General features: G+C 38.6%; 1 protein-coding gene across 3 annotated transcripts in view; it reads left to right on the forward strand.

The window, feature by feature from the left end:
- Positions 1–24,879, forward strand: part of PPARGC1A (PPARG coactivator 1 alpha) — a 368,659-nt gene extending 343,780 nt beyond the window's left edge. For all 3 annotated transcript variants that reach the window (XM_064653102.1, XM_064653103.1, XM_064653104.1), the window contains 6 exons: positions 6,299–7,211; positions 7,774–7,878; positions 8,290–8,410; positions 17,538–17,659; positions 18,012–18,163; positions 21,042–24,879. In XM_064653102.1, the coding sequence (XP_064509172.1) occupies positions 6,299–7,211; positions 7,774–7,878; positions 8,290–8,410; positions 17,538–17,659; positions 18,012–18,163; positions 21,042–21,145 (1,517 nt within the window). In that variant the 3' untranslated portion in view covers positions 21,146–24,879. The remainder of the gene's footprint in view (positions 1–6,298; positions 7,212–7,773; positions 7,879–8,289; positions 8,411–17,537; positions 17,660–18,011; positions 18,164–21,041) is intronic.
- Positions 24,880–25,096: the final 217 nt, after the last annotated feature.

The following is a 25,096-nucleotide window of genomic DNA, read 5'->3' on the forward strand; positions in this document are numbered from 1 at the left end:
GAGTGGTACAAGCAGCCGTTGAAATCACTGAAGGAAGCAGTGTTTTCTCCCAGCCAAAAAGTCAGCAGCCTGCTCTTCCCATCAGCTGACTAGACAGAAATTGGGAGTCAGTCTGACCCCTGGATAGTCCTCTAGTATTGTGTCCATAATGGCAATGGGAATGGTCTTGGTATTACCAAATTCATTCCGCTCCATCAGCTGTACACAGAGGAGGAAACAAAACAGCTTTGTAGTTCCTTGGACAATATAACCAGGAGAACTGGCGCATTATAAAAAGCATCAGAAGCTGTGAAAAACAGCACAACTGGATGCATATCCAGTGAACAGGAATGCTGTACTGTGATTCTATGATTTTTTTTCCCTCTGGAAGTAAATAGAAGTTAGCTAGAAAATAAACTGATGATATTCAGGAAAAGTAAGAGTTGGTAGAACATATGTGACCAGGGAGCTGGGCAGTGTTACCAAGCAGTGTACATGATGGTGGCTCTTGGACTTCATGTTGCACTTGCTCTGGTCTTCACAACCTGGTGAGGAGGTTTCAGGTGATCACTTAGTAGCTCTGTTAATCTCTGCCTACACATACACATAGATTTTTATTTTTATATTTATATAAATCTATAAAAAGATGCATGTCTTACTTTTTAACTCATTTGTATTGCAGTAGTGTCTTATGTCCTGAGTCTGCTTGTGCCAGAAGCAAAGTACATAAGAGAAACAACCTGGAGTACCAAAGAATTTATAGCATATGTATGTAAATCATGGCAGAACTGGGACCCACTTCAGTTAAAAAAAACAACTAAAAAAAAAATAGTGGCATTAGTGATTGATAATACCTTGAAGTTCTTTAGTGAGACCCTGGCAACTCCAAATTATATCCAGATAACCGCATTGCTCATTGTCCTTATATGGGGCAGCTTGCACTGTACAAGCACTATTTATTATAATTTAAATAGGAGTTGCCTTGATCTCACTACTGAATTGAAAAGACCATTAACAGTGCTGCTTGCACTATCGAAGCACAAAGTATTTTAATATAAACAGCAGCTCCCTTGATCTCTCTGCTGAAAACAACATTGCTTTCCTCACTGATGAATTAACTATAGAGTAGAAAAATAAATAAATAAAAGCATTTCCCACATGAGCCATCAATCTTCGTCACACACACATTTTGGATTCATGTATCTAAAGTCAAACTGAAACTGTTCTATTGGCAATGCTATATCTTGCTTTATAGCAGATTCATTACTAGTCATGAATGTAATTCTGTCCTCCCTAAAACTGTCAAAACATTGATTTGTCAAGTTACAAGGAACAAATATTTTTTAAAGTGTTTTCACACCACACATAGGAATTCTTTGAATATGCTTTAAGTGAGTGGCCTATGATACAGGAATAAGTCAATTGCTATCTAAAATCCCAACTCCTGAAGCTGATTTCTAGTGTTATTCTAGGGAAAATGGACCAGAACATCATGATATGGAGGGAGTCCTAGGCGATGATAATGTAGTGAATGAACTTCCTGTGTCAGGTGAGCCTCATTCTGAGTAGGAAGCTCAGAAGAGGTTCATCTCTCTTTATTTCCACAGGCAGCTGCTTTGTCAGCGCCTTGCTAAGAGGCCATGGGCATGAACCTCTCTAATGTTTTCCAGAAACATGGGATTATTCTGTGTGACTTCTTTGCCCTTTGTTACTAGTCAGGTTGAGGGGGCACCTGCAAGCCCAGGAACTAGGAGGATGACTCACCTTCTTGAAGTTGGCAGTGTTTCTCTTGGCAATCAAAGCCTCCTCAATGATTGTTTTAAAATTTTGATTGTATTAGACTTTGTGCCGAATTTCTGAATGCCAGATGTTAGATGGCGTGCCTTCTAATTTATCTCTCTCTGTTATCTCAGTGTCTTCTTAAACTGTTCACTCCTAAATACTCAAAGCCACCATTTAAGTACGTGGAGTTGGTTTACATGCCTAAGGCTCAATCAGTAACTGAAAGGCTATTTCTGCCCTCTTGGTGAAAAGTCTCTCATTTGCACACAGTTCCCTGTAATTTATCGTAGTATAAAACTCCTCACCAGTCTTGGGTGCAAAATTTGATTTCTCCAAAAAGATGACAGAAAAGGCTGTATGAACACAATCGACTTGAATTGCAATTCATGAGCATCCTTGAGGATACTAATACCTGCAATTTGCCCACCTCTAGATTTGTATTACCTCTTATTTGTGAGAACAAATACTTAAAATCTGCCATATAAGAACTTCTTTGGCCTCAGAATGATTTCTGATAAAATGAGATGTGAGATATAGAGAGTTGTCTAGAGGGAATAAATTCTAGTAAATTATTTGATATTTTCAGTCATCTGTGTTTATTCTGTGCAGCACTGACAACAGGATTAAACTGAATACTCAACAAGCATGTAGTTTTTTATTATATGATGATTATTTAATTTTATTGTATTTTCCTGGCTTCTGCAATCTCGTGCCTCACAAAAGCTCTTCTTCTACTGAATTGAACTGTTATCTTGTGTTCAGTGTTTTAAGTAACCTTAAATAATGTTTCCCTTGACAATCCATTTTCAAACTTAAAAGGTATGAAAGAATTCATTTTCAATGCCTCTCAAAAGCCCAGTGCACATGTAGAAAGGTTCCAGGGCTGCGTTCCCCAAAAGACATTAATTATCAGCTCCCTCAAAGCACAACAAATGTCATCAAACATTTGATGCTAAGTTACAGCAGAGACTTAGAAATATCTCTGTCTGTGTAAAACAGCATTGCAGATCAGTCCTAAGAAGTCCAGATGTCACGTTTAATGCAAAGGCACTCCCCTATTTTCTGCTTTTCAACCTAGCTGAGCTAAATGAGTTACTAATGGGTTTTTTTGTAGTGGAGTTTTGGAATGTATCAAACGTAGTTTCGCTCTCCTAGAGACTTTCCTGGAAGGAAGTCACGTGGCCAAGGTGGCAGAGTTGGCACACATGCAAACACCTTTTGCTGCACAGACATGGGGAGGATGGTGCTGCTTTGGCAGCAGTGCTGACATTTTGATGTATGCTGTTTTCAAGCAGAAGATCACTGAGTGAGTTCGTCGTATATAGACAGAGCAAGGCAAAGTGCAAACGTACCATTTACCAAAGCTATTCAATTAAGGAAAAGTCCCTACAAAGAAAATGGTTTCATAGCATGTCATGAAAAAATACTTGCCTTTTACTTTAAAAAGAAAAAAGGCTGTTTAGGGGGGATGATTGTAGAGTATGTACCACTTCTAACAGATTTGCTGTGCAGAAGTACATAAGTGTGAGTGATGTAGAGGTACTTGTTTATTATAGAGCACATTTCAATGCAGTAATCATAAATATTGCTAAGGTTGTGCTCTGTTGAAATATGACCTACATACTCTTGATTGTTTGTGTTACGTGATTTGTCTGACACCCATTACATTCTGGGTAATGGCAGCCATTTGTTGCTGTGCACAGCAGGCTCTTTTGACAAAAGAAAATAGGCAGCAATAAAAAAGCTATAGTCTGAATTACATTCTGCACAGCGCTGCACTGCTGAGAGTTTGTGCAAGTGTGTTAACAATGCTCTGAACTGCCTCTTGTCAGCCTTCAGCCCGTAATGGCCATCTGTCCTTCTATAAATCTGTCAAAACCTGCTAAGTTCAAGAGAGAGTACGGAATATACCTTGTACTGTCAACGCTAAAATGTACACATTGGGGGAGAAATCGGTGAGTGTGAAATAATCCAATGGTTATAGGATATTGCAATGCCACTGATGTGGGATCATGGCCCTTGGTGAAGATTACCAGGGGTTAGAGTGAAGATGAACAAGTGTGCAGCCAACTGGTTTTCTCAGAATTCACAGTTTGAAGATTGGTCACGGGACACATTGGAGATGAACTCCGTAGAGGTGACATGAATTCAAATCTTTGCTCCCTCCTCCATCCCCCAGTGTAGGTTTGTTCAAAAGTTAAATGAACATTTTCCAACTTTTATCTGTTTCTACTTGCCTGTGCACTTCCTGCTTCTGCTGAAAACCAGGAAAAAAGCCAGAATGCCACGAGGAAGCCCTTTGTTAGGCTGTCCCCAGCCCAGTTCTGCCAGCAAGAGAAGTGCCAGTAAATTTAGCTCAGTCTGTACTTTTGTGAGGGTTTTTTTGGTAGGATTTGGGGGATTTTTTTCCCTTTCTCTGAAGATTGTTGGACTCCTTGTCAGGTTTCTGGAAATTGTTGTACTCTCTGTTTTGCTTGCTTCCTGCCGGGACAAGCTTTAAAGAAGTGGTTTGAAACAATATTTTATTTTGAATATTGGATTATCTCTGGGGTTTCTTCGCATGAAATTCTTAAATATGCATGTTCATTGTGGAGTGATTGTATTTTTGCTTCATTCTTTCTTTAAAAGTACATCCAAAAAAACAGTGACTAACCCCAGAGGTTCTCGTGATCTGCATAGTTTCATAAGTAAAAGTGTCAGTTCTAAGCTTTTTATCTATAAAGTTGCTTTCTGCAGTATTTGTTCAATCTGAGCCTGAAGTTTTAACCTGGAAATTACTACTGCAGAATTTTGAAGAGGACTCTTCTCTTCATTTTACCAAAAATTCATTTGGTAGTCAAAAATATTTGTCAGTCTGGAGGTGGATAAGGTGTGAAACACCACATATGGTTGTCTCAAGTGAATTTTTGGGAAGAAAGAAAAAAAATTGAGGACTCAGAGGAAATCGTTTAATGGGGATGACTTTGCACAAAATTTTTTTATTATTAAATTCAAATTTGAGGTAACTACACTTTTAGGTGTCATAATCTTTTCCTCAGTTTCCTTGACTTTTGTGGCATTAGGCAAAATCTTCACATAGCCTTGGGTAGCTCGTAAACATTTTTTCCAAACATTCAGACAAAATCAAGCATCTCTCTCACATCAAGTATTCATGCCTTAGTACTCCTATCTTCTTATTTTCTGGAAGAAATTCATTGCAGCTAATGCAGTGGGACTCCCAGTCTCCATTTACGCTCCTTAGAGAGCACTATGCATTGATGGACGCTTTTCCTTCTTTACAGCAAAACACTATAAAACATGTTCCATTTGCATTGATCTGCTGAGCTCTGTTGCATGTTTAAAAATACAAAACAAAGCTCTATAGGCATGTTTGAAACACACATTTCCTGTAACTGTGTCTGCCCTCTCTTTTCATTCTTGCTAAGGAAGTAATGGAAAGCTCATTGCTTGGGCTAGAAGAAGAAATCTTGGATAGCGTGAGCCTCTGGGATGCTTAAGGATGGTCTGGATTATCTATAACTCCCTAATCTCCTTCTAATTTGTTAAATTTTAAGCATATATTACTAAATTACATTAGTATCAGTTGGACAGAAGCAAATTTTTCAAACGTAATGTAATACCTGAAGAGAAATTATTTCCTAAACAGCGTCTGCTGTTTGCTGTTACTCTGCCCTGGTGTCCAGGGTTATCCTTTTAAGGATCCTTAAAGTCTGAAGAAATTCTGTGATTTCTACAGAAAATATTGGAAGTTCTATTCTATCCTTATACAAATAACTGGAATGTACTGCTTCAGTTCCTAGGCTTTACTGGAATGGGCTGTAGAACTTCCTGCAATTTTGTCTCACCACAATGATATAATCTATTTGTTATATAAACAATCCTGGTAGTTAGCAGTATCTTTAGTCTTTGAATACTTACCTGTTTCCTTTGAACTCTGTACTGCATGACTCTCACTAATATTTAGTTCTAAATGCAATGGTTCATTACAGTTGTGGTTGTACTATTGTTCATTTGGGTTTAAGTTGCAAAACCATATTTCAGGCAAAATGTACTACTTATGGTTATAAGAATGTATTATACATACATTAGTAATGGTTTTCTATGTTAATTAACTGTGGAGACAAAGAGTCATTGCTGTTGAGTTGTAAGGTGGCTGTGTTTCCTTACATTCAAGTTCTGCGTCCTTTGGTAATTTTTACATCAAAATCTGCTTCATTATTTAACAAAAACGTCTTTTGGTTTTTCTCTCTTAATCTTTTCTTTCAAAATCTACAGAGAGAGGGGCGGATGTCATGGAGGGAGGGGAGGGGCAGAAACGATGCTGAAGATTAATGGCAATGCATTGGTATTGTTCCTATTGTTGTTAACAGACCTTTGGTGTCTCACACCCTAAATACTTTTGTTCCCAGTATTAGTGGTTTTAAAGTGACATAGAATGAGTCTTGCTCTGTATCTATTTTAAGAAGCACATGAGCCACCTTTATAAACACTGTGTGTGTGCTTAAAAACATTCTGTTCCTCCTTTTAATCCCCGTAGGCCTAACTCCACCTACGACCCCTCCTCATAAAGCCAACCAAGATAATCCTTTTAGGACTTCACCTAAGCCGAAGTCATCATGCAAGACTGTTGTACCACCTTCAAAAAAGCCCCGCTATAGTGAGTCTTCTGGTTCTCAAGGAAATAACCCGATCAAGAAGGGTCCAGAACAGTCTGAGCTGTATGCACAGCTTAGCAAGACTACAGTACTGTCCAGTGGACATGAGGAGAGAAAGACAAAACGGCCCAGTTTGCGGCTGTTTGGTGACCATGACTACTGTCAATCTGTGAATTCAAAATCAGAAATACACATTAAAATATCCCAGGAACTTCAGGACTCAAGACAACTAGAATTTAAGGATTCTTCACCTGGGTGGCAGTGTCAGATTTGTTCTTCTTTAGAACAAGACCAGTATTTCAAGAAAGAGACTTTACAGACAAATAAGCAGGGATCCCATGGTAATAACAGAAAACAGCTCCAAGACCAGGAAATTCGGGCTGAACTGAATAAGCATTTTGGTCACCCCAGCCAAGCTGTTTTTGATGAAGAAGCAGATAAGACCAGAGAACTAAGGGACAGTGATTACAGTAACGAACAATTCTCCAAACTACCTATGTTTATAAATTCAGGACTAGCAATGGATGGTCTGTTTGATGACAGTGAAGATGAAAGTGATAAACTATGCTACCCTTGGGATGGGACACAAGCCTATTCATTATTTGATGTATCACCTTCTTGCTCTTCTTTTAACTCTCCATGCAGAGATTCAGTGTCTCCACCCAAATCCTTATTTTCTCAAAGATCCCAAAGGACACGGTCTAGATCAAGGTCCTTTCCTCAACGCAGGTCTTGTTCCCGTTCTCCATATTCCCGATCGAGATCAAGGTCGCCCTGTAGTAGATCCTCTTCAAGGTATGGTATAGCAAATTCATGTATGATTATTGTAGTTAATAAGGAGAACAGCAAAAACGTAAAGGAACTAAAAGGAAGGAAAGGAAAAAAGCAAGAAATAACTTATTCCAGTGCAACTCATTCTATTGCTTCTGAGCTGATTAACTCTAAAGGTTACGGGTTTGCTACAGAAACACTTGTTGACAATATCCTTTAATTTGCCAAGTTTACACTTTCTGAGTGAAGCCAGCCAGGTCAGAGGCAGAGCAACTCATGAGAGATGTACACAACTAACCTTTCCCATTATCTGTGAGCTGCCTGGTGCCAATCTAGCTGCAGCCTCTATCAGATGAAGTTGGCAGTGGCTGACTGACTGCTCTGTGTTAGCTTCAATAAGGAACATTACAGAAAGGCTGAGGAGAGGAAATCACTTGAGGCCCCTTAGTTGACTAGGGGATCACAGACTGTCACTGGAAAATCCCACTGGTAGCTTAGAAGAAATTGTAAAGTTCAGGGAAGAGGTAGAAAATAGTGTCAGTAGACTCAAACGGAATGACAGAGGTGAATGTGTTTCTTCCTGCAGATCTTGTTGCTATTATGAGTCCAGCCACTGTAGACACCAAGCATGCCGAAGTTCTCCCTTACGTGCAAGATCGCGGTCCAGATCACCGTACAGTCGCAGACCCAGGTAGTGCCTTTGGCCTGCATTTGTTTTACTTTGCAGCTGATTCTCAAGAGATAATTGTAGAACCATTAAGGCTGGAAAAGACCTCCGAGATTATTGAGTCCAATCTTTGACCGAAGACCAGTATGTCAACTAAATCATACCACTGAGTGCTACATCCAGTCGTTTCTTGAACACTTCAGGAATGGTGTCTCCAACGCTTTCCTGGGCAGCCCATTCCAATGTCTAATTACCCTTTCAGTGGAGAAATTCTTCCTCGTATCCAACTTGATCCTCCCCTGGTGCAGCTTGAGGCCATTTCCTCTTGTCCTGTTGCTAATTACCTAGGATAATAAAGCCTTCCAAAAATTGTATTTTTAATTTTACAGTCACAAATGCAGATGCTTGATTTAATGACTAAGTTATGTTTCCTAGATATGACAGCTATGAGGAATATCAGCATGAAAAGCTGAAGAGGGAAGAATACCGCAAAGAGTATGAAAAACGGGAATCTGAAAGGGCCAAACAAAGGGAGAGACAAAGGCAGAAAGCAATTGTAAGCACTGTGAAGATAACTTTCATATTGAAAAAGATTTGTTTCTTTTCACGGATTCTAATGCTAAAATTCACAGTTTATTTGCTTTCTTTTTATAAAAATACAAAAATTTGATTATGTGTATTTCTTAGTATTTCTAGTTTTAAGCAAATATGTGTTTTCATAACAATTTCTGTTTTGATGTCACAGTACTAATTTTTTAGGTTCTATAAATTGCAGCTCACCAAATTTTTCACAGTGAACAGATACAGAGAACTTACTAGAAAAAGGGTTAATCCCAGATAGCACACAAGTAGAATTGAACTAGCCTATTTCTTATACAGATCTACCAGTGACCTGCCTTTTATATTATGTATCACCTACCAGACCTAGCGAGGAGTCAGTTTACCAATTGCTGAACTCTCATAGTGGCTGTAATTGTCTATACAGAGAGAGCAGATGACAGAACTCAAAATTGGGATCACATGACTTTAATTGTGATTTTTTTTCAGCATATATGAGTCAGTTCAATTTTGAGTTATTTTTAGCAAAATAAATAGTCTAAAGACACGATGCAATTTAAAGATGTCATTTAACACTGTCCCTCTCCTAATGAATATGTATTATTTAATTATTTTGTTCATAAGTGTTCTCTATGAAACAACTGAAATATATGAAACAACTGAAATACCCGAGGTGAAGGAAATACCATAGGGGGTTAAGCAACTCTCTTGACTGTTGTAGCACCGGGACAGAAGAATGGCTATTAAATGAGCGGGAGGCTTTTACCCCCTTTTAGTTCCCCATTGGCAACTGCATTTTGATAAATTAAACTGGGAGCTGCTTTGAATCTGGACTCCTCTTGTAGTTGCTAAGGTTTGGTTACAGTTTGCTTTTCTGTGTCCTACTCTTTCCATTCAGTTGTACCTATACTGCTGTTCTGATGACTGTTGCATGAACTGGTGCAGACTGGGACAATTCATCTTTGTTTCCAGATTTTCCCTTAGTGCTCTGTGCAGAGGTCACCGAAATGAATAGGTCTTTTTGCCAGTGCCATTAGTGGACTTTGTAGCAAAAGGTGATTTGTCACACGCTCGGCAGCATTTCTGCAGAACTGGGAGTGTGTAGAGACTGACAGAGACTGGCGTAGTCTACAGCAATGAGAAGTTCTGGGAGGGAGCAGACACCTTCATGGTCTGATTTTTGTCTCTGCTGCTGTTGTTCTTAGTGAGCTCCAGCAAATCATTTCACTCTGCTTCAGATGCCCTATCTACAAAGTGTGGGTGATAGGTGTATTTTGTAAAGCACAAGATTTAGAGCTATAACACTCTCTGCTGTGCTGCTCTGAAACTCAGTGAAGGCAATGGAATAATTTTGCTTGGCTTCAGACAGGGCCATATTTAAGTCAATTGTTGCAGTTAGTTTTAAAATATCAGGCTTCCATCTGCTTAGAGGTGAACACTACCTTCCAGCAATCATAACTTACACTGGCTGTTCTCTCTTAAATCTAACACAAATTAGAGATTCAAGTAGACCTCTGTCATGGGTGTATCTTGCTACTTCTCAATTACTGTACCTTACCCATATAAATAAACATGAATCCTGCTGAGGAGGTAGAAAATTTGATTTAGTTTAAAACAAACAAATATTTGGCAAGTAGGTAATCAAGAGAAAAGGAAAGAAAGGAAACTTAAAAAGCTGCAGATATGCTGCATCGTAGCTTCCTGCATTAAAATTTTTAGACATTTCAAAACCAAGGTTGAATTTATTTTCTTTCCATAGTGAACATTTTCATGATAATTAACTTAATTAATGGAATTATTTATTAATAAACATAAATAAAACAAATCTAAAAATAAATATCAATAAACAGAACATGGCAAAAATCTAAAATCCAGTCATCTGTGTAGGAGCTACAGGAAATGTAGATCAAATCCTATTAACTCCTTTTTCCAAAGTCTACCAGCACTTTAAAAATCTGTATTGAATCGTGCTAGTTTATACCCTCTGCAAATAAGCAGGGATTAGGGGACAGCAAAGAAAGGGAAGCCCTGATCTCATGAAGTAAGTGATAAAATTTGCATTATTTCTAGCATTCTCTGCTCCTTTTCTTACTCCTTCTGGTTTATGGGTCTCTTTTGTATTACTCTTTTCTTTCTTGAGGGACTCAACTAATTTATCCTTCAGTCACAAGAATCTCCTTTCTGTCTTTCCTCTTTCTACAGTCCCATAAATTTAGATTTCTTTTCTCTCTGTATTGGGGAATTTTTTATTTTGTTCCTTGCCAATTCTCTTGCTGCCAGAACTGATTTATTGCCACATACCTCCAGATACTGCTAAAAGAGTGCCCCAAAGACTGGGTAGTACTAATGCCTCAGTTGTTACACAGGACTGGTGACTTTTCTTCTTGAGAAGCACCTTGCTATGATCTCAGAAGTCAGTTGTAGAAATTATGCACAGTAGAAAGGGAAGTTGTGACTGAGCTACAAGTCATCAGGTATCCTTGACTCAGTATCTAAAATTAGTCTCCATGTGACAACAGGCATGGGAAACAGAAAAAAGAAATGAGAAAAAAAATCACATATTTTAGTCTGTCAAAATCATATGAGAAGCAGTGCCCTCTGATTGTGCAAGCAGGTGTGCAGACATTGACAGAATGCTCAGGAGGCTTGTTTTAGAAGCCTGTGCTCATGCTGTGTGGCACAGGCATGTTTAAAACTACTGCCCCTTCAGTCTTGCACACACCACCTTCACTGCAGTAGCTTCAGATCAGCTAGAAGCCTAGGCTAGCATTTTCCTGTGTGGATTCCGGAATTCCTATCTTGACTTATGGCTATATACAGGTGATTTGATTTCAAAAGGTACTGTGATATTCTTCTTTCCTCCTGTCTGGTTCCTGGAGATTCAGTTCCGGTTTTGTGGATTGAGGTCTTAATTTTGAGCAGTCATGCTTGAAAAATATGGGCTGAGCCCACAAAGTATTTTCCATTTAGAGAGTAAGAAAAATATTTTTGTCATTAATTAATTAATTCATTCATTCATTTATTAATTTATACTTTTGATTGTGGTTCCTTTGCTAACTGAGGAAATGTTAGAATAGTTTAGTTTGATCTTGATTTATTTCACAGGGTCCCCATTTTGTTTTATAATGGGTCCTCACTGAATAAGGATGGTCTGCCAACAAGACTTGCTTAAGTGTGTAATGCTAACCAGACACATTCACCGTGAAACTTGAGGAGCACTGCAGGACAGGACAATCTTCTTGATGCTTTGTAGAAACTTGGATCCAACCCCCAACCAAGGCAGATCACAGTGATTTGCCAAGTGGTCTGATGACCCTTTTTTTCTTCCAATACACCCCAGGAAATTTCTGAGTTGTGGGGGCTTATAGTGCAGCAGTTCATTAGACCACGCAGAAAATACTTTTCAAAGCATGGCATCAGAAATAGTTATCACATTCCAATTCTGGAGTCACCAGTTCATGATTCCTCATTGACATGGTGCACCAGGGCAGGGAGGTTAAACTGTTTGGTGAGCAGCTGGGTGTTGTGGGTCTCTGCTACTCCGCTGCTGTGGCCACGATACTGACTTAGAGTCACATCCTCCATGCAGCTGCTGCCAAGAGGTATAACAAAATCAACTTTTATACTCGAGTAGAAAATTACTATTAACATTACTACTTTTCATTTCTAAATGCTGACAGCCTCAGTGAGACAAGTATCAAGAGTCCCAGTCCCAGAAAGCTTACAGACATAAGAAGATAAATGCACTGTGAGACCGCTGCAGCGGAAAGAAACACATGGTTTCAAAGAAAATAAATTGCTCTAAAACAGGAAGGCAGGAGAAAGGTGGTTTCATAAATGAGTGCTTGCCTTTTCTAAAGTCTAAAACCTATAATGGAGTGCGTTTCCACTAATGAAGGATTCAGTGTACATCGTATATTTAGGTTGGATTTATTTGGTTTTGCTTGTCTTGATGGCCTTGATCCTAGATACTCTAATTTTGCTATATGAGTTTATGAATAAGTATCAAATGGATTACCTAAACCTTGAGGTTTACTGGTCCATCTTTTTTTTTTCTAGCAGTCACCATGGAGTGTGGCTGAACTGTTCAGCCCTCAGGTAGCCCCACAGCAGCACTTGATAATCTTTTGTTTTGTTCTCTTTTTGTTCCAGTTTTTGTGAGTTTTACTTTTGCCATTCATACTTCCAAAAGGTCACACTTATTCTTTACTGAATCTGAAGAAAATTTTTCTTACTATTATTAGTAAATCAGAATCTTAAGCTTAAATGGCTTTTTTCCATCCATAGCATTTCTATTTTTAGAACTCTGTCCAGACATTCCCACTGCATTTTTAAAATGGTATTTGGCCGTCAGCTCTAGGGATAAAAGTCTTCATGGCTTTCTACTGGAAGAGAAGTCACATGTCATGGAAGGCAACACAGGCATGGGGCTTGCACCCAGCCAGCCACCTCTGTTGTAGCAAGAAGCAGAGCCTCTGACAAGCCCATAGCAGAACCTATAGCTTTAGAACGCTCCTGGATTTCTTCTCTCAGCTTCACATAAAGCATTACCTGGCTCCTGGAGAATTAGGTATGCAGACAAAAAGTGGTAGTGAAAATGGGAACAGCAGCACTATGCTGTGTTACCTCCAGAGTGGCTGCCTTCAGTTCCCATGGGCTCTGCTTAGCAGCACCACAGGCAGGCAAAGCAAACTGTTGGGGGAAAAAGCCAAAAAAGCAAGTGAAAACTAAATACATCCAGTAGCCTGTGGTTAGTTCCTTATGAAATAAAAACTTAATAAGGAAGGACAAAGAAAATAAAGTTTTGGAGGAAGCCTTTGCAAGACAAAAAAGATCCCTAGCATCGGTGAATGTTTTGGAGGATGAGTGGTCCCTTTATTAACCCTTAGATGTGTAAGGTATATCCTAGTCCCGTTTCTCAAGTTTTAGTATTCTAATGCTTTAGTATTTTCATTTGAGACTTAAAATACTGCTTTTCAGTCTGAGATTTTCTGCCACATCTTCCTATTAAAATGTTTTTACTGCAAAGAAGAAAGAGCAAGATTATGTACAAGGAACTTTAGATAAACCAAAAGAAGACAGACATGTTGGGCCTGAGGGAGTTGACTGGACTATTCTTTCTCTTTTTTTCTCATCAAAGCAAAGAACTATGCTTAAATTTTGTGATGCAAAATAAATCATCTGCACTTTTGGGAGGGAAATATGAATAGTATCTTCTGAAGTTTCCTGCGGGTTCCCTCTGCCTATATTAAATTGTAAGCAAAGGCTGTTCTTCACAGTTCTCTAGGTTTTCAATTCATCTATCATCTCTAACAAGTGCTGTTTACTTAATATGCACATATAGGGTTATGCATGTAACTTATTATCCAATAAAGATCTTTAACATTTAGAGGTATGTTGTAATCTTGTTAGGCCTCTATAGTTCTTATTATTAATGGAAATAAAGACAGGCATCTCTATGAATACATATACATTCTTCATAGCTGCTTTAAATAAACGAAAGTTAACCAAGACAAAGACAGTGCTGTATGGATCCTGTGTTCTCCGGTATGTTATTCCATCATAGCACTCTGCTTAAAAAATACTTGAATACATCTTCTCATGTGTGCACACTGGAGGACATATGGTGCATTTCAGCTTTAAATTTGAATTTTCTTAATTTTGCAGGTTTAACTTATTCCCTTAATGGTAGTTTTAACAGGTTTTTTCTCTTTTTTTTTTTTTTTAGTTTTGGTTTATTACAGTTGTCTTAAAGGGTTTTTAGAGATATAAAGGTTATTAGAGGGATAGAAGAAGAAAAACTTGCACAGGCATGCACACAGACTTATGGAAGAATGTGCAATAAGATATTTCTATCACACTGTAATATTACAATCTCCATGTCAGTGAGTGAAACATTATGTTTTTTCAGTTGAGATGTATTATCTCAGCTAAAGTATATTAGACAGTCTGCTGTGTTATGTTCTGCTCCATCTGGTCAGTCATTTAGGTTCAATAGCAAGTATCAATGGAATTGTTTCTTATCAAGTGTTTCAGTGCGGTTAAATCCTTGATTTGGTAAAACAGTCTGAAAAAGTAATTACTGTGCATATGCAGATTTTCCTGTTTTTGAAGTTTATGGCACCCAACCATAGTGAAAGTAAGCAGAATTAGAATGGGGAAAAAGGAAGAAATGCAGATTTCCCTTGCTTGCACTCTGCAGTCCCTGGTTCGCAGAAGCCCTACCCAAACTCCTTTGTCAGAAAGGTCAGAGCTCTGGACTGGGACACAGTAGAGACAGAGATAAAAAGCAGCAGCTGTCTGTAAAGTACCCTTGTGCCCTAAATGTACGGCTTCCCATGTGCACACTTCCTTCTTTTAGCCATTCTAACTTCTCCAAACTGCATTGATACGGCAGAAAACAAGGGCAGCTTTTGGACCCTGCACTTGAGAAAGCGTAACATTTAAAAATTAAACTGTCTGTCCCAGCAGGGTTACAGAAGAGTAGCAAAGCACTCACCTTGGTTCCTTACATAATCAAAAGAGGCAGTAGTTTCAAACAATTAAATTATATACTTACTTGATTCCACTGATCAGGGACAGCATATATATATACTTTGATAGAACAACCAAGGACTCTGCTGGGCTGACCAAGGAGCTATAAAGGACCCAGGTGATTCTTGTGCCATTCCTTAGTGGACAGGGCTTTTGGGTAGGAATATTTGATTCTCGGATCTTTTGTTTTCTGCAGCTTTAAACTTCCATTTCTCAGGAGCTTCCATTTCTCTGGATCTGAGCCGCTGAGATTTGCAAGGGCAGGAAAAGAGTCGACAAAAATAGTTGACTGAGTGTGCTAGTGAGAAAGAGTTTCTATTGGGAGACAGATATATTAGTGTTAGCTTCCTGCTGCAGGAATTGTTTATTTATTTTGTATTAAATAGTTCCTGGGAGCCAAGTGCTCTCCTGGGATCAGGGAACCAAGATTTTTGGCACCCATAACTAAGAGTTCTGATGGTCCCTTTATCTCAAATGAGTACTCAAACAAGTAAAGAGGAGACATTAGGATAATTTTCGTTTTTATATGTGTTTTGGTCTCATCTCAATCCTGTTGTCCATGGTCCAAGAATGACTAGTGCTTTATGCCTCAGTAGGGACTCATGGGAAAGATATATTTTGTGCTATATCTGAATTGTAACACTATAAACTACCTGTCTCTTCAGGCTAGAATGTTTCTGAGCAGGAATGCAAGTCTATATTTAGGTCCCTAGAGCCTTTTGCATTGCACAGTTGAGGTGCCATTAGCCTTTAGGCACCTCCAGGTTACGATAGTCATGAATTCTCCGCAGTCAGTAGAGCTCCTTCGGCATTCGGCACCTAAATTCTGCACAAGTCTCAGGTGCCAAAGCTGATGGTTTAAACTGACGTTGCTCCACTGACAGATTTACACCAGCTGAGAATGTGATGGTGGTTCGATTTATGGGACTAATGTGCGGGTGTGTAAGGGATGAGCAGTAGGGCTGGTAGTGCCAGGGTTCCTCAGGCCAGAGGCAATCGGAGATAGGAAGGCTGAGCACCCAAGCCAGATACAGCTGGTGCTTCTTTGCTCTGATTACCTTTAGGTCAGTGTTTTTAAGATCTCTTTTTTCATTTTGCTTTTCTTTCAGCTCACTAAATGGCTCTACTCTCAGCAAAGTGTTCATCCTAGAATTCATGAAGTGACTCTTAACAGGGTTTCCTAGTCCTTCCCTAATTCTGCTGAGCATTTGCACTAAGGGAGAAAGGATATGACTGTGACTCCATTGTTTTAAACGATCTGATGCTTTGTTCCAAGGGTTGAAAGAACATGCAAATGACACTCTGGCCTGTGAAAATCAGGGACTTCAGTCAGGTGTGTTTTTTTCTGAATAAACCAACAGGCAATGGTGACTGCAAGGTATATTTTACTGTCCTGCCTTCCCCTCAGAAATACTTATTTTAATAAAAGTCATCTTTTGGACCCAATCCTGGTTTTGGCTGGGATAGAGTTAGTTTTCTTCTTAGTAGCTGGTACAGAACTGTGTTTTGGATTTATCATGAGCATGATGTTGATAACACATGGATGTTTTAATTGCTACTAAATAGTGCTTACTCTAAATCAAGAACTTTCCAGTTTCCCATGCTCTGCCGGTGAGCAGGTGCACAGGAAGCAGGGAGGGAGCACGGCCAGGACAGCTGACCTGAACTGGCCAAAGGGATATTCCATACCATATGGCATCATTCCCAGTATATAAACCAGGGAGAGTTGGCCGGGAGAGGCAGATCAGTGCTCAGGGATGGACTGGATGTTGGTCAGTGGGGGGTGAGCAACTGTAGTGTGCAGCACATTTTTCTCTTGGGTTTTATTCCTCCATCTCTCTCCTTTTGATTACTATTATTATATTTTTCTTTGTTTCAATTATTAAGCTGACCTTATCTCAACACACAAGTTTTACTTTTTTCTGATTCTTCTCCCCATCCCACCAGAGAGTGGGGAATGAGCTAGTGGCTGTGTAGTACTTAGTTATTGGCTGAGGTTAAAACATGACAACCCTTGAAAGTTTTCCCTCTGTTTTAAGGTATGGATTATGGTGGAACAGGATTGCAGGGTGAATCAGCTATTGAGTCATCTGGGTTTATAATGTTATGTTTGTAATACATTTTGTTATGTTTATAGTACTTTTATGCAGTTATTGTGTTACTTTATGCTACTCTGCAACTAAGATGGGTTTTGCTCCGTATTGTGTAGATGGCAAGAGAAAGAGAGCTCCTAGTTTGTAAGAGTTTGCAGTCCTGGAGGGGAAGTGGTAGAAGGGGTGAAAGGGAAGAAGGTGAATAGGATACAAAGGGAACCATCTGTCAGTGTACAGAGAACAGTACCAGCAAGCAGCGAACCCTTCCAGGAGCACACCACCTAACAAATGGTAGTGTCATGTAAATGGCTTAGATGCTTTCCAGGAGAGAACTATTTCATTTACTTGCAAGATGCAGTAGGTCTTCCACAAGAGACTATTTCTATGATTATGCATCCTCTGCACATCTTTGTATGTATTTGCATGCATATATGTCTAGGTTCATGACTATTACACATTTGTTAAAAATATGCCTTCCCTGTTGCTCTTCATCAACAGGAGGAACATCGTGTGATTTATCTGGGTAAAATCAGACCTGACACAACCCGAACAGAACTGAGGGACCGTTTTGAAGTTTTTGGTGAAATTGAGGAGTGCACAGTAAATTTGCGGGATGATGGGTAGGAACTTTTGAGATTACTTCTTGTTTGGGACCTGCCATATGTAAAAAATTATGGCAGTAAGATTACTGGTATGGGAGTTACCAATAAAAGTGCTGTGACAGATGACATGCTGAGTTCAAAACCTTATTTATTTTCTTTCATCCTTATTTATTAATCTTGCTAGTTGAGATTTCCTGTCCCAGAAATAAGTATTTAGCTGTATGACAGGACAATCATGCTGATAAATGGATGCAGTACTTCTGGCATTTCCACTGCTGGGTCTCCTGCAAGTTTGCTTTCAGGAAGGGGTTACACTAATATGTGTTAACTCTTTTCAGCTTTTGTTCACAACTGTATTTTTCAATTTCAGAGACAGCTATGGTTTCATCACCTACCGCTATACTTGTGACGCCTTCGCTGCTCTTGAAAACGGATACACTTTGCGCAGGTCAAATGAACCTGACTTTGAGCTGTACTTCTGTGGACGCAAGCAATTTTGCAAGTCTAACTATGCAGACCTAGGTAGGTATTTTGGTCTACTATGTGAATTAAAGTACATAACTGGAATCTTGTAACTCATGAGAATTTAGGATTCGCTACTTTTTTGTTTACTGCTTATATTATTTAAATGATGGGGGGGAAGGTGTTGAAGGAAGTGGTTTTCACTTTCTGTAAAAAGTTTAAAAGTTAACTAATCTGAGCTGGCTTCTTTCAGATATTTCAGACTGTGAAAATTCTTTTAAAGCCCACTTCCACCATTATAAAAATAAGTGCTCAATATTCAGTTATACATTTCTATGTTGAAATGATAGCACCACAGAAAACTCTCACATGCTTTGCTATTTATTGCTATAACTGCTTGGTTCCAATACCTCATTTATTTATATGATTGACAAACAGAGAACAAAGGAAATACCTTACCACAAAAACTTCATTGTGATTCTTACTTTGCCATGAGTTCTATGGTAGATGTGTGGAACTTGCCAAGGGCACTTCTTAAACACAATTCATAGATACTCAAGTTTGAAAGTGAGAAGGGTTTGTGACCAAATCTGACCCTTAGTGTGGTAAAAGCCACTGATCTCAACTGGTGATTCTAAAATTGTGCATAAACATCGATGTATGAAAGTGTCTCCTTGAAGGGATTTCAAGTAATGATATAAGAGGCTCCAGCCTGTGGAGAGCTTTGCAAATCTCATAGTGTTTGCGGTCGCACTGAAGTGGGGTATTATCCATACCAGTCTCCAGACCCCATGGTGCTGTGGTAACTCCAGGCTCAAGTGTACATACTGGCTGTGCTAACACATCTAGGTCTGTCCAAGTCCTGCCTGGGCAAAACATGTGTTCTGTCCTATGCTCTGGGTCAGGGTGTGATGCTTCCCCTTGCAAGGATTTTTGGAGATGTTCAAAGTTTTACAGAAGGAATACTGATGTTAAGTATATTCATGAAGAGACCACGTAGACTACCAAAACAGCCTCTGTAATATTATAATATATGATAAACTCAACTCTTATTTAATTACCTTTTAAAATGTAAAGTATTCATTAAATGTTAAATCTTTCCTAATACCTGTATAAATAGACTAAAGGCATAGGAGATACTCTTTTCTGAATAACATAGCAAGGCCCATTTTGCTATTGAATCTGTATTAATCAGATATTGTGAGTTTTTTATGAATAAATGACCACAGTCATTAAAATCTCTCATAACCCTGTAACAGAGTGCTAATGAAATCTTGTATGTGCTGCCCTCGGCTTTGTACAATGCAGGAAGTGCATGCAGATATATTTTTTCTAACCAATTGATGTCTTTTCAAAATAAATTATAAAGATGATACGCATTGTTCACAATGAATATGCTATAATTCACTTCAGTGACTAAACAGATAATGTAAAGCTAAGAAAAGGCAATTGACTGCTGAAGAGATATAGTGTTGATGTTGAAAATATAAAAGGTAGCAAGGCATTTGTCGAAATGTAGGCTGATAAAAACAGTAGAACCAGATTTAAGTCTTGCCTTGATTTGACTTATCTTCAGCAATGGAAGCCAAGGTCATCTTTGTATCTCAGAAAATCTGGGGGTTTAAAATAAGTTGTCTGAAGGGAACCCTCTTGAACATTATTCATCATTGGGAGTATTCCTTGTCAGGTCTCTCCATAGTGAGTGGGATTCCCAAAGTGTCTGTGAGCAGGCTATTTTCACTTTGTCCTGCTGCCAGCTTGAGCTTCTGTACTTCAGACTGCATTCTCTGTGTTTTGCAGAGTATCTGGTAGAGCAACATAAGGAAATGGCAGGATGAACTTTAAAATTCATGAGCTGGTACCAGGACAGAGAGAATTAATCAGCCTTGGGTTGAGTACAGAAGAAAGAAAACACTTGAAAACAGTAGTCAGAAGTTTAACACCTCTCCTCTGTGAGAAGCTATTGTCTTAACAGAACTTGTAATGAACATTTAATGCACAGTGTGTCTTATAGTGGTAGATGGGGAGTTCTGATTAATTCAACACAAGAAGTGGAAAGAAAAGGGCACTCTCATAAAGGAGTTGTGACACAGGAACTGGGGAGAGTCAGTGTTAAGCAGGGTTGACTCCAAATAATTGGAGTCCTAGAGCTGTGTGGGCACAAAAGTACAGTCCCTCCTCTGTGCTAGGAACATAGTGATGTCTGTGTCTGAGCAACTGGCAAAGCTGGAGCAGGTATCACAGATCACCGGAGCTGGTCTGTTATTGCTGCTGTGGCTTATCACATACGATGCAGAAAGCCCACCTGCTTGTACAACTGTGCAGAGGCCCTGCCCATAATAGCTCTGAACGAGCAAACCCCACAAAATGAGTGGAAGCAAAACCAGAGATTCAGGGAGGTGTACTGACTTGCAGAAGACCCCAAGGCAGGGCAGGCAGAAGCAGCCATGTCCTCTGTGTGCTGCTTGCAGGCTGCCTTGGCTTTCTGCAGAACCGTCCCCCTATTACCTTTTCCGGGAGAATTAAGTTTTGGATATTGCATGTTGAGAAACAGCCATTGCAAGACAACAGTGGAGTTTTGGGTAAGACATCTGTCAATTATTTGGACTACTTCGAGACCTATACATAGCAGTATGTTGTGCTCAGGTCCTTGAGGAAACCGTTTTGAGTTAACCTGTTCTAGATGTACATGTGATTAATGGTTCCCCCCCAGTACTTATGATATGTACTGCTTTTGTTAAGTTCTGCTTCTTACCAGAAATCTCTGTGCATGCATAAAGCTTCTCCGATGATCATTTCTATGCTTTTATCATCCCATAACATTGTGGTTGTAAGTGCATTGTTTCTTCAGTGCCTTGAGTGTAACGATGTACAGAGAAAATAAGTATTCGCTAGTGGTTCTTGCCTATTATCTAAACTTGCGTCCTTTGGGTTTCAGATTCAAACTCAGATGATTTTGATCCTGCTTCCACTAAAAGCAAGTATGACTCCATGGATTTTGATAGTTTACTTAAAGAGGCACAGCGGAGCCTGCGTAGGTAACATGCATGTCATCCGAAGAAAACAAGGGGATGGTGAATACCTCACGGACATCACGTCCTTCAATAATGGACAACTAAAAAGTCGTACTTAGGAATTTCTCCTACTTTACACTCTCTGTTCAAAACCATGGTTTACATGAACACAGCTGCTCGACGAGTGGAGGAGCAAGACGGCTGTCCAGTAAGCACACACATGTCCATGGGTGTCAGCTTTGCTTTCGCGGGTGATCGGTGGCGGGGGAGCCGGGCGTTGCTTGCGAGTTCAAGGCAAATCACGAGACATGGCAGCAGTTCCACAGAGATATGCGTACAACAATGAACTGCAAAACCTGTACATATTGCATTTTAACAAAAAAGAACAAAAACAAACAGAAAAAAAACCCAACGTGAGAACTATGGCTGCTGATGTCTGGGAATCAGACACTGCTTTTTTGTTTTGTTTTTTTTTAAAGAAGCTTCTTCTCAAAACACAGTGATAATATGACAATCCAGAAGAAACCACAGGTCCCAGAAGCCTACAATCTGTTTTAGCTTTGTTTTAAGATTGTTCCTTTTTTTTGGTTGGGGTTTTCTTTGTGGGTTTTTTTTTTGTTGTTTTTGGGGGGTTTTTTTAATCCTTGCAGAAAAGAAAATGAAAGGCTCAAGCTTCCCTAACATTTTGAAGTTTCATCTTTTAATTCTGACACCCATGTAAATGTCTACAACATTGATCTTCCACAGCAAAATTTTCAAAGCCTTGTTAATGGTCAAATGTGCAGCTTGTTCAGCGATTTATTCTAATGAGCGGACGTGGTGTTACATTATTAATGAGAGTTGGATATAACTATCTGGGTGTGTGCGCAGATAGTTTATTTGCTACATTCTTTAAAGTAGTTGAGTATTTACAAATGTTAAATGGATTATTTTTATTTATGTACATACCGTATGACGATGTTCTTTTTTGTTACAGCTATGCACTGTAAATGCAGCCTTCTTTTCAAAAACTGCTGAATTTTTCTTAAACAAGAATATTCAAATGTAATTATAGGAAGTGAATCAATTATTGTACACTAACATATGTAGAAAGCTGAACTTATGCTTATATATATTTGATTGTAAAAAAAAAAAGAAAAACGTGTGGGTGAGGGTGTGAGTGTGTATATGTGTGCGCGCGTGTATCTGAGTGCAAAAATCAGTTACACAAATTCATCCCTTCTTTGGTGAGCTTATATAAGAATTTTGTCGAGAATTGTTCTAGCCCAAAAGGTATTAACCACTTCTGCAGTAGTTTTCCACATTTTTCTCATTGCTTGATTTTCTTTTGCAGTTTTATACACTGAATTTGTTAGGGGAATGAAATTTTCTCATCTAAATTTTTCTAGAAGATATCATAATTTTATGTAAAGTCTCTCAAATGGATAATCATTAAGAAATGTTTTTATTTTATGTATCAACAGTAGTTTTGAAACTAGAGGTCAAAAATCTTTTTAAAATGCTATTTTGTTTTAATTTTTGTGATTTTAATTTGATAAAAATGTGCTGAGGTACTAAGTACAGTATGATTTTTACAATAATTCTGTGTCTAAACACTGTTCTTGAAGCCAGTAATCTTTTCATTGGCAGTTTAATGATGGTATTTATCTATATTTTTTACAGTTACACATCCTGTATAAATACCAATCCTTCATTCCTTTGTTTACTAAAGAGACATATTTATCAGTTGCAATTATCCTATTTATTATAAATTATGAGATGACTAAAAGAATAAAAAGGCCAGTGGAAATTTTATACCTAGGATGCATGATGGTTGTCAGTTTGGGGTAAGCAAGTGCTTCGTTTGGCAATTCCGCTTTTGCAGGAGCAGTGGGTGGTTTGGTTTTTTTTTTCCTTTTTTTACTATGCACTAGCATGGCCTCAGATGTGCCCATGACATTGTTGCTGATGACATTGCTTCTGTTAAATTAAATAGAAACTTCAGGAAAGAAAAGAACCGCAAGAGTAAACTACTGCTATTCTGAGCATCAGAATTTCATCTGAACTCAGAGTGTCTACACTGAATCAGCAAAGTTTGATATTTGCTTGTGAATGTATAGATTTGTTATTCTATTACTGTTTGGCATTCATGACTACTCTGAAAGGTATGGCACACCTAACTATTTAATCTACTTTCCCACTCCAAATCTTAGAAAACTGATTCCACTCCCATGCCAGTGCAGTTGATTTTGATGGCTGCATTCATTTTATCACCAGCATATTGTGTTCTGAGAGATTCCACTGTCTGTCCTGTTGGATGCTTGCTTGATTTTTTGGCTTCTTATTTCTCAGTAGATAGATAGCAATAAAACAAAAAAAAAGAAAAGAACTTTTCTGGAGGTTCTGTGTTACAAATGTAACATTCTTTAATCTGCATAATTCTTGTTGTTGCTCTGTAGGTTAAAAATGCAGGTATTTTAACTTTGTGTGAATGCCAAACTAAACGTTTACAATTTTCCTTTCTGGATTTTGAGTATCTTCTGTTGTAAAGAAAAATATTAAAAGCAATAAATTATTTTTAAGAAATCAGTATTTAGTATATCATATTATGTGTTCAAGGACCAGATGCATTACCTATTTTGCCTTTACATTTCTGTGATTAAATTTGAAAACATTCTCTTTTGCCTTTGATTGCTGACATTAATAAGTGTGGGGCTTGTCGGGGGGATTATTTATTTTTCACCAGGCATAATGATGAGTCAATTTTTTTTTTTTTTCACTGGCCTGGCAAACATTCTCATCTTGAAGATGGCTTTCCTCTGTGGATTTACAAATTACATATGAAATTAATAGAGCTAGGATTGTTGAATAAAGCTATTTGGATCCTTCGTAGACACTGTGGTAGGAAACCCATCAAAATATCAACTTGGTGTTTCCCTTTCTTTTTTTCTTCCCCAAGAACATTTCAAATTAGCACATGTACCACATTGTCACCGGAGGCAAATTGCAGCATAGCTCTGCGTGTCTTTTAGATGAAGATTGTACTGTTGCTTTCATGCTGTGGTAAGTACCACATCCACAATACAGGTAGCAGAACTGGTACTTAGAAACTGTGGTCTTTCCTAGAACTGTAACAAAGTAATTCCTACAGAACGGAAAGTGATCTAAATACTAATCCAAACAGAGGGATCCTAAAGTTTAAGAAAAATACCTGAGTTAGACTACTCTGAAAAGCAGCTGTGCTGCCATCACCAAAAGCAGGACTGAGAGAAAAGTTTGTGCCTCTGGGGCGTAACACTTGGGTCAGTTGAAAAAAAAAATCACAAAGCGCCCACAACTTCTTATCATCCCTTTAGATGTAAGCTTACAGTAGGTAATGATTATGTGTCCTTTTTGATGGCTGTAATGAGAACTTCAATCACTGTAGTATAAGATCTGATCTATAAATGACCTAGAATAGCCATGTAATATAATGTGATGATTCTAAATTTGTACCTATGTGACAGACATTTTCAATAATGTGAAACACTGACCTTATGGAGCTACTGTAAGATTTGTACAGTATAGGTGAACATGTAAAGCTGTTGGTTAGACTATGCTGAACAGGGAAAGTGAGATACTAGTTAAGCCCAAGCTGGGCTATTTTCCACCTGCCGATTCTACATGTACTTTTGTGGTTTAAGTCATTGTATGAAAATTCCTGTGATTTTTTTTCTTTTTTTTAATGTGCAGTACACATCAGCCTCACTGAGCTAATAAAGGGAAACAAATGTTTCAAATCCATTTCTGTTTCTCTTTTTTATCACAGGTGACAGGTTTTTTCCCCCTACAACAGGTTGTGTACTGGATTTTCTATTACTCTTTCTAGTGGTTGTAATTGATTTGAGATAGTAGTCCAGAGCACACCTGAATTACTGCACTTTGGGCAGGGGACAGAACTGCCAATTTTAAATACATTTAATGGTAGAAAGATGCTGCATGCCTATCTGCCATGAGTACC

The sequence above is a fragment of the Pseudopipra pipra genome, chromosome 4, assembly GCF_036250125.1.
Source record: "Pseudopipra pipra isolate bDixPip1 chromosome 4, bDixPip1.hap1, whole genome shotgun sequence".
In the NCBI taxonomy this organism is placed as follows: Eukaryota; Metazoa; Chordata; class Aves; order Passeriformes; family Pipridae; genus Pseudopipra; species Pseudopipra pipra.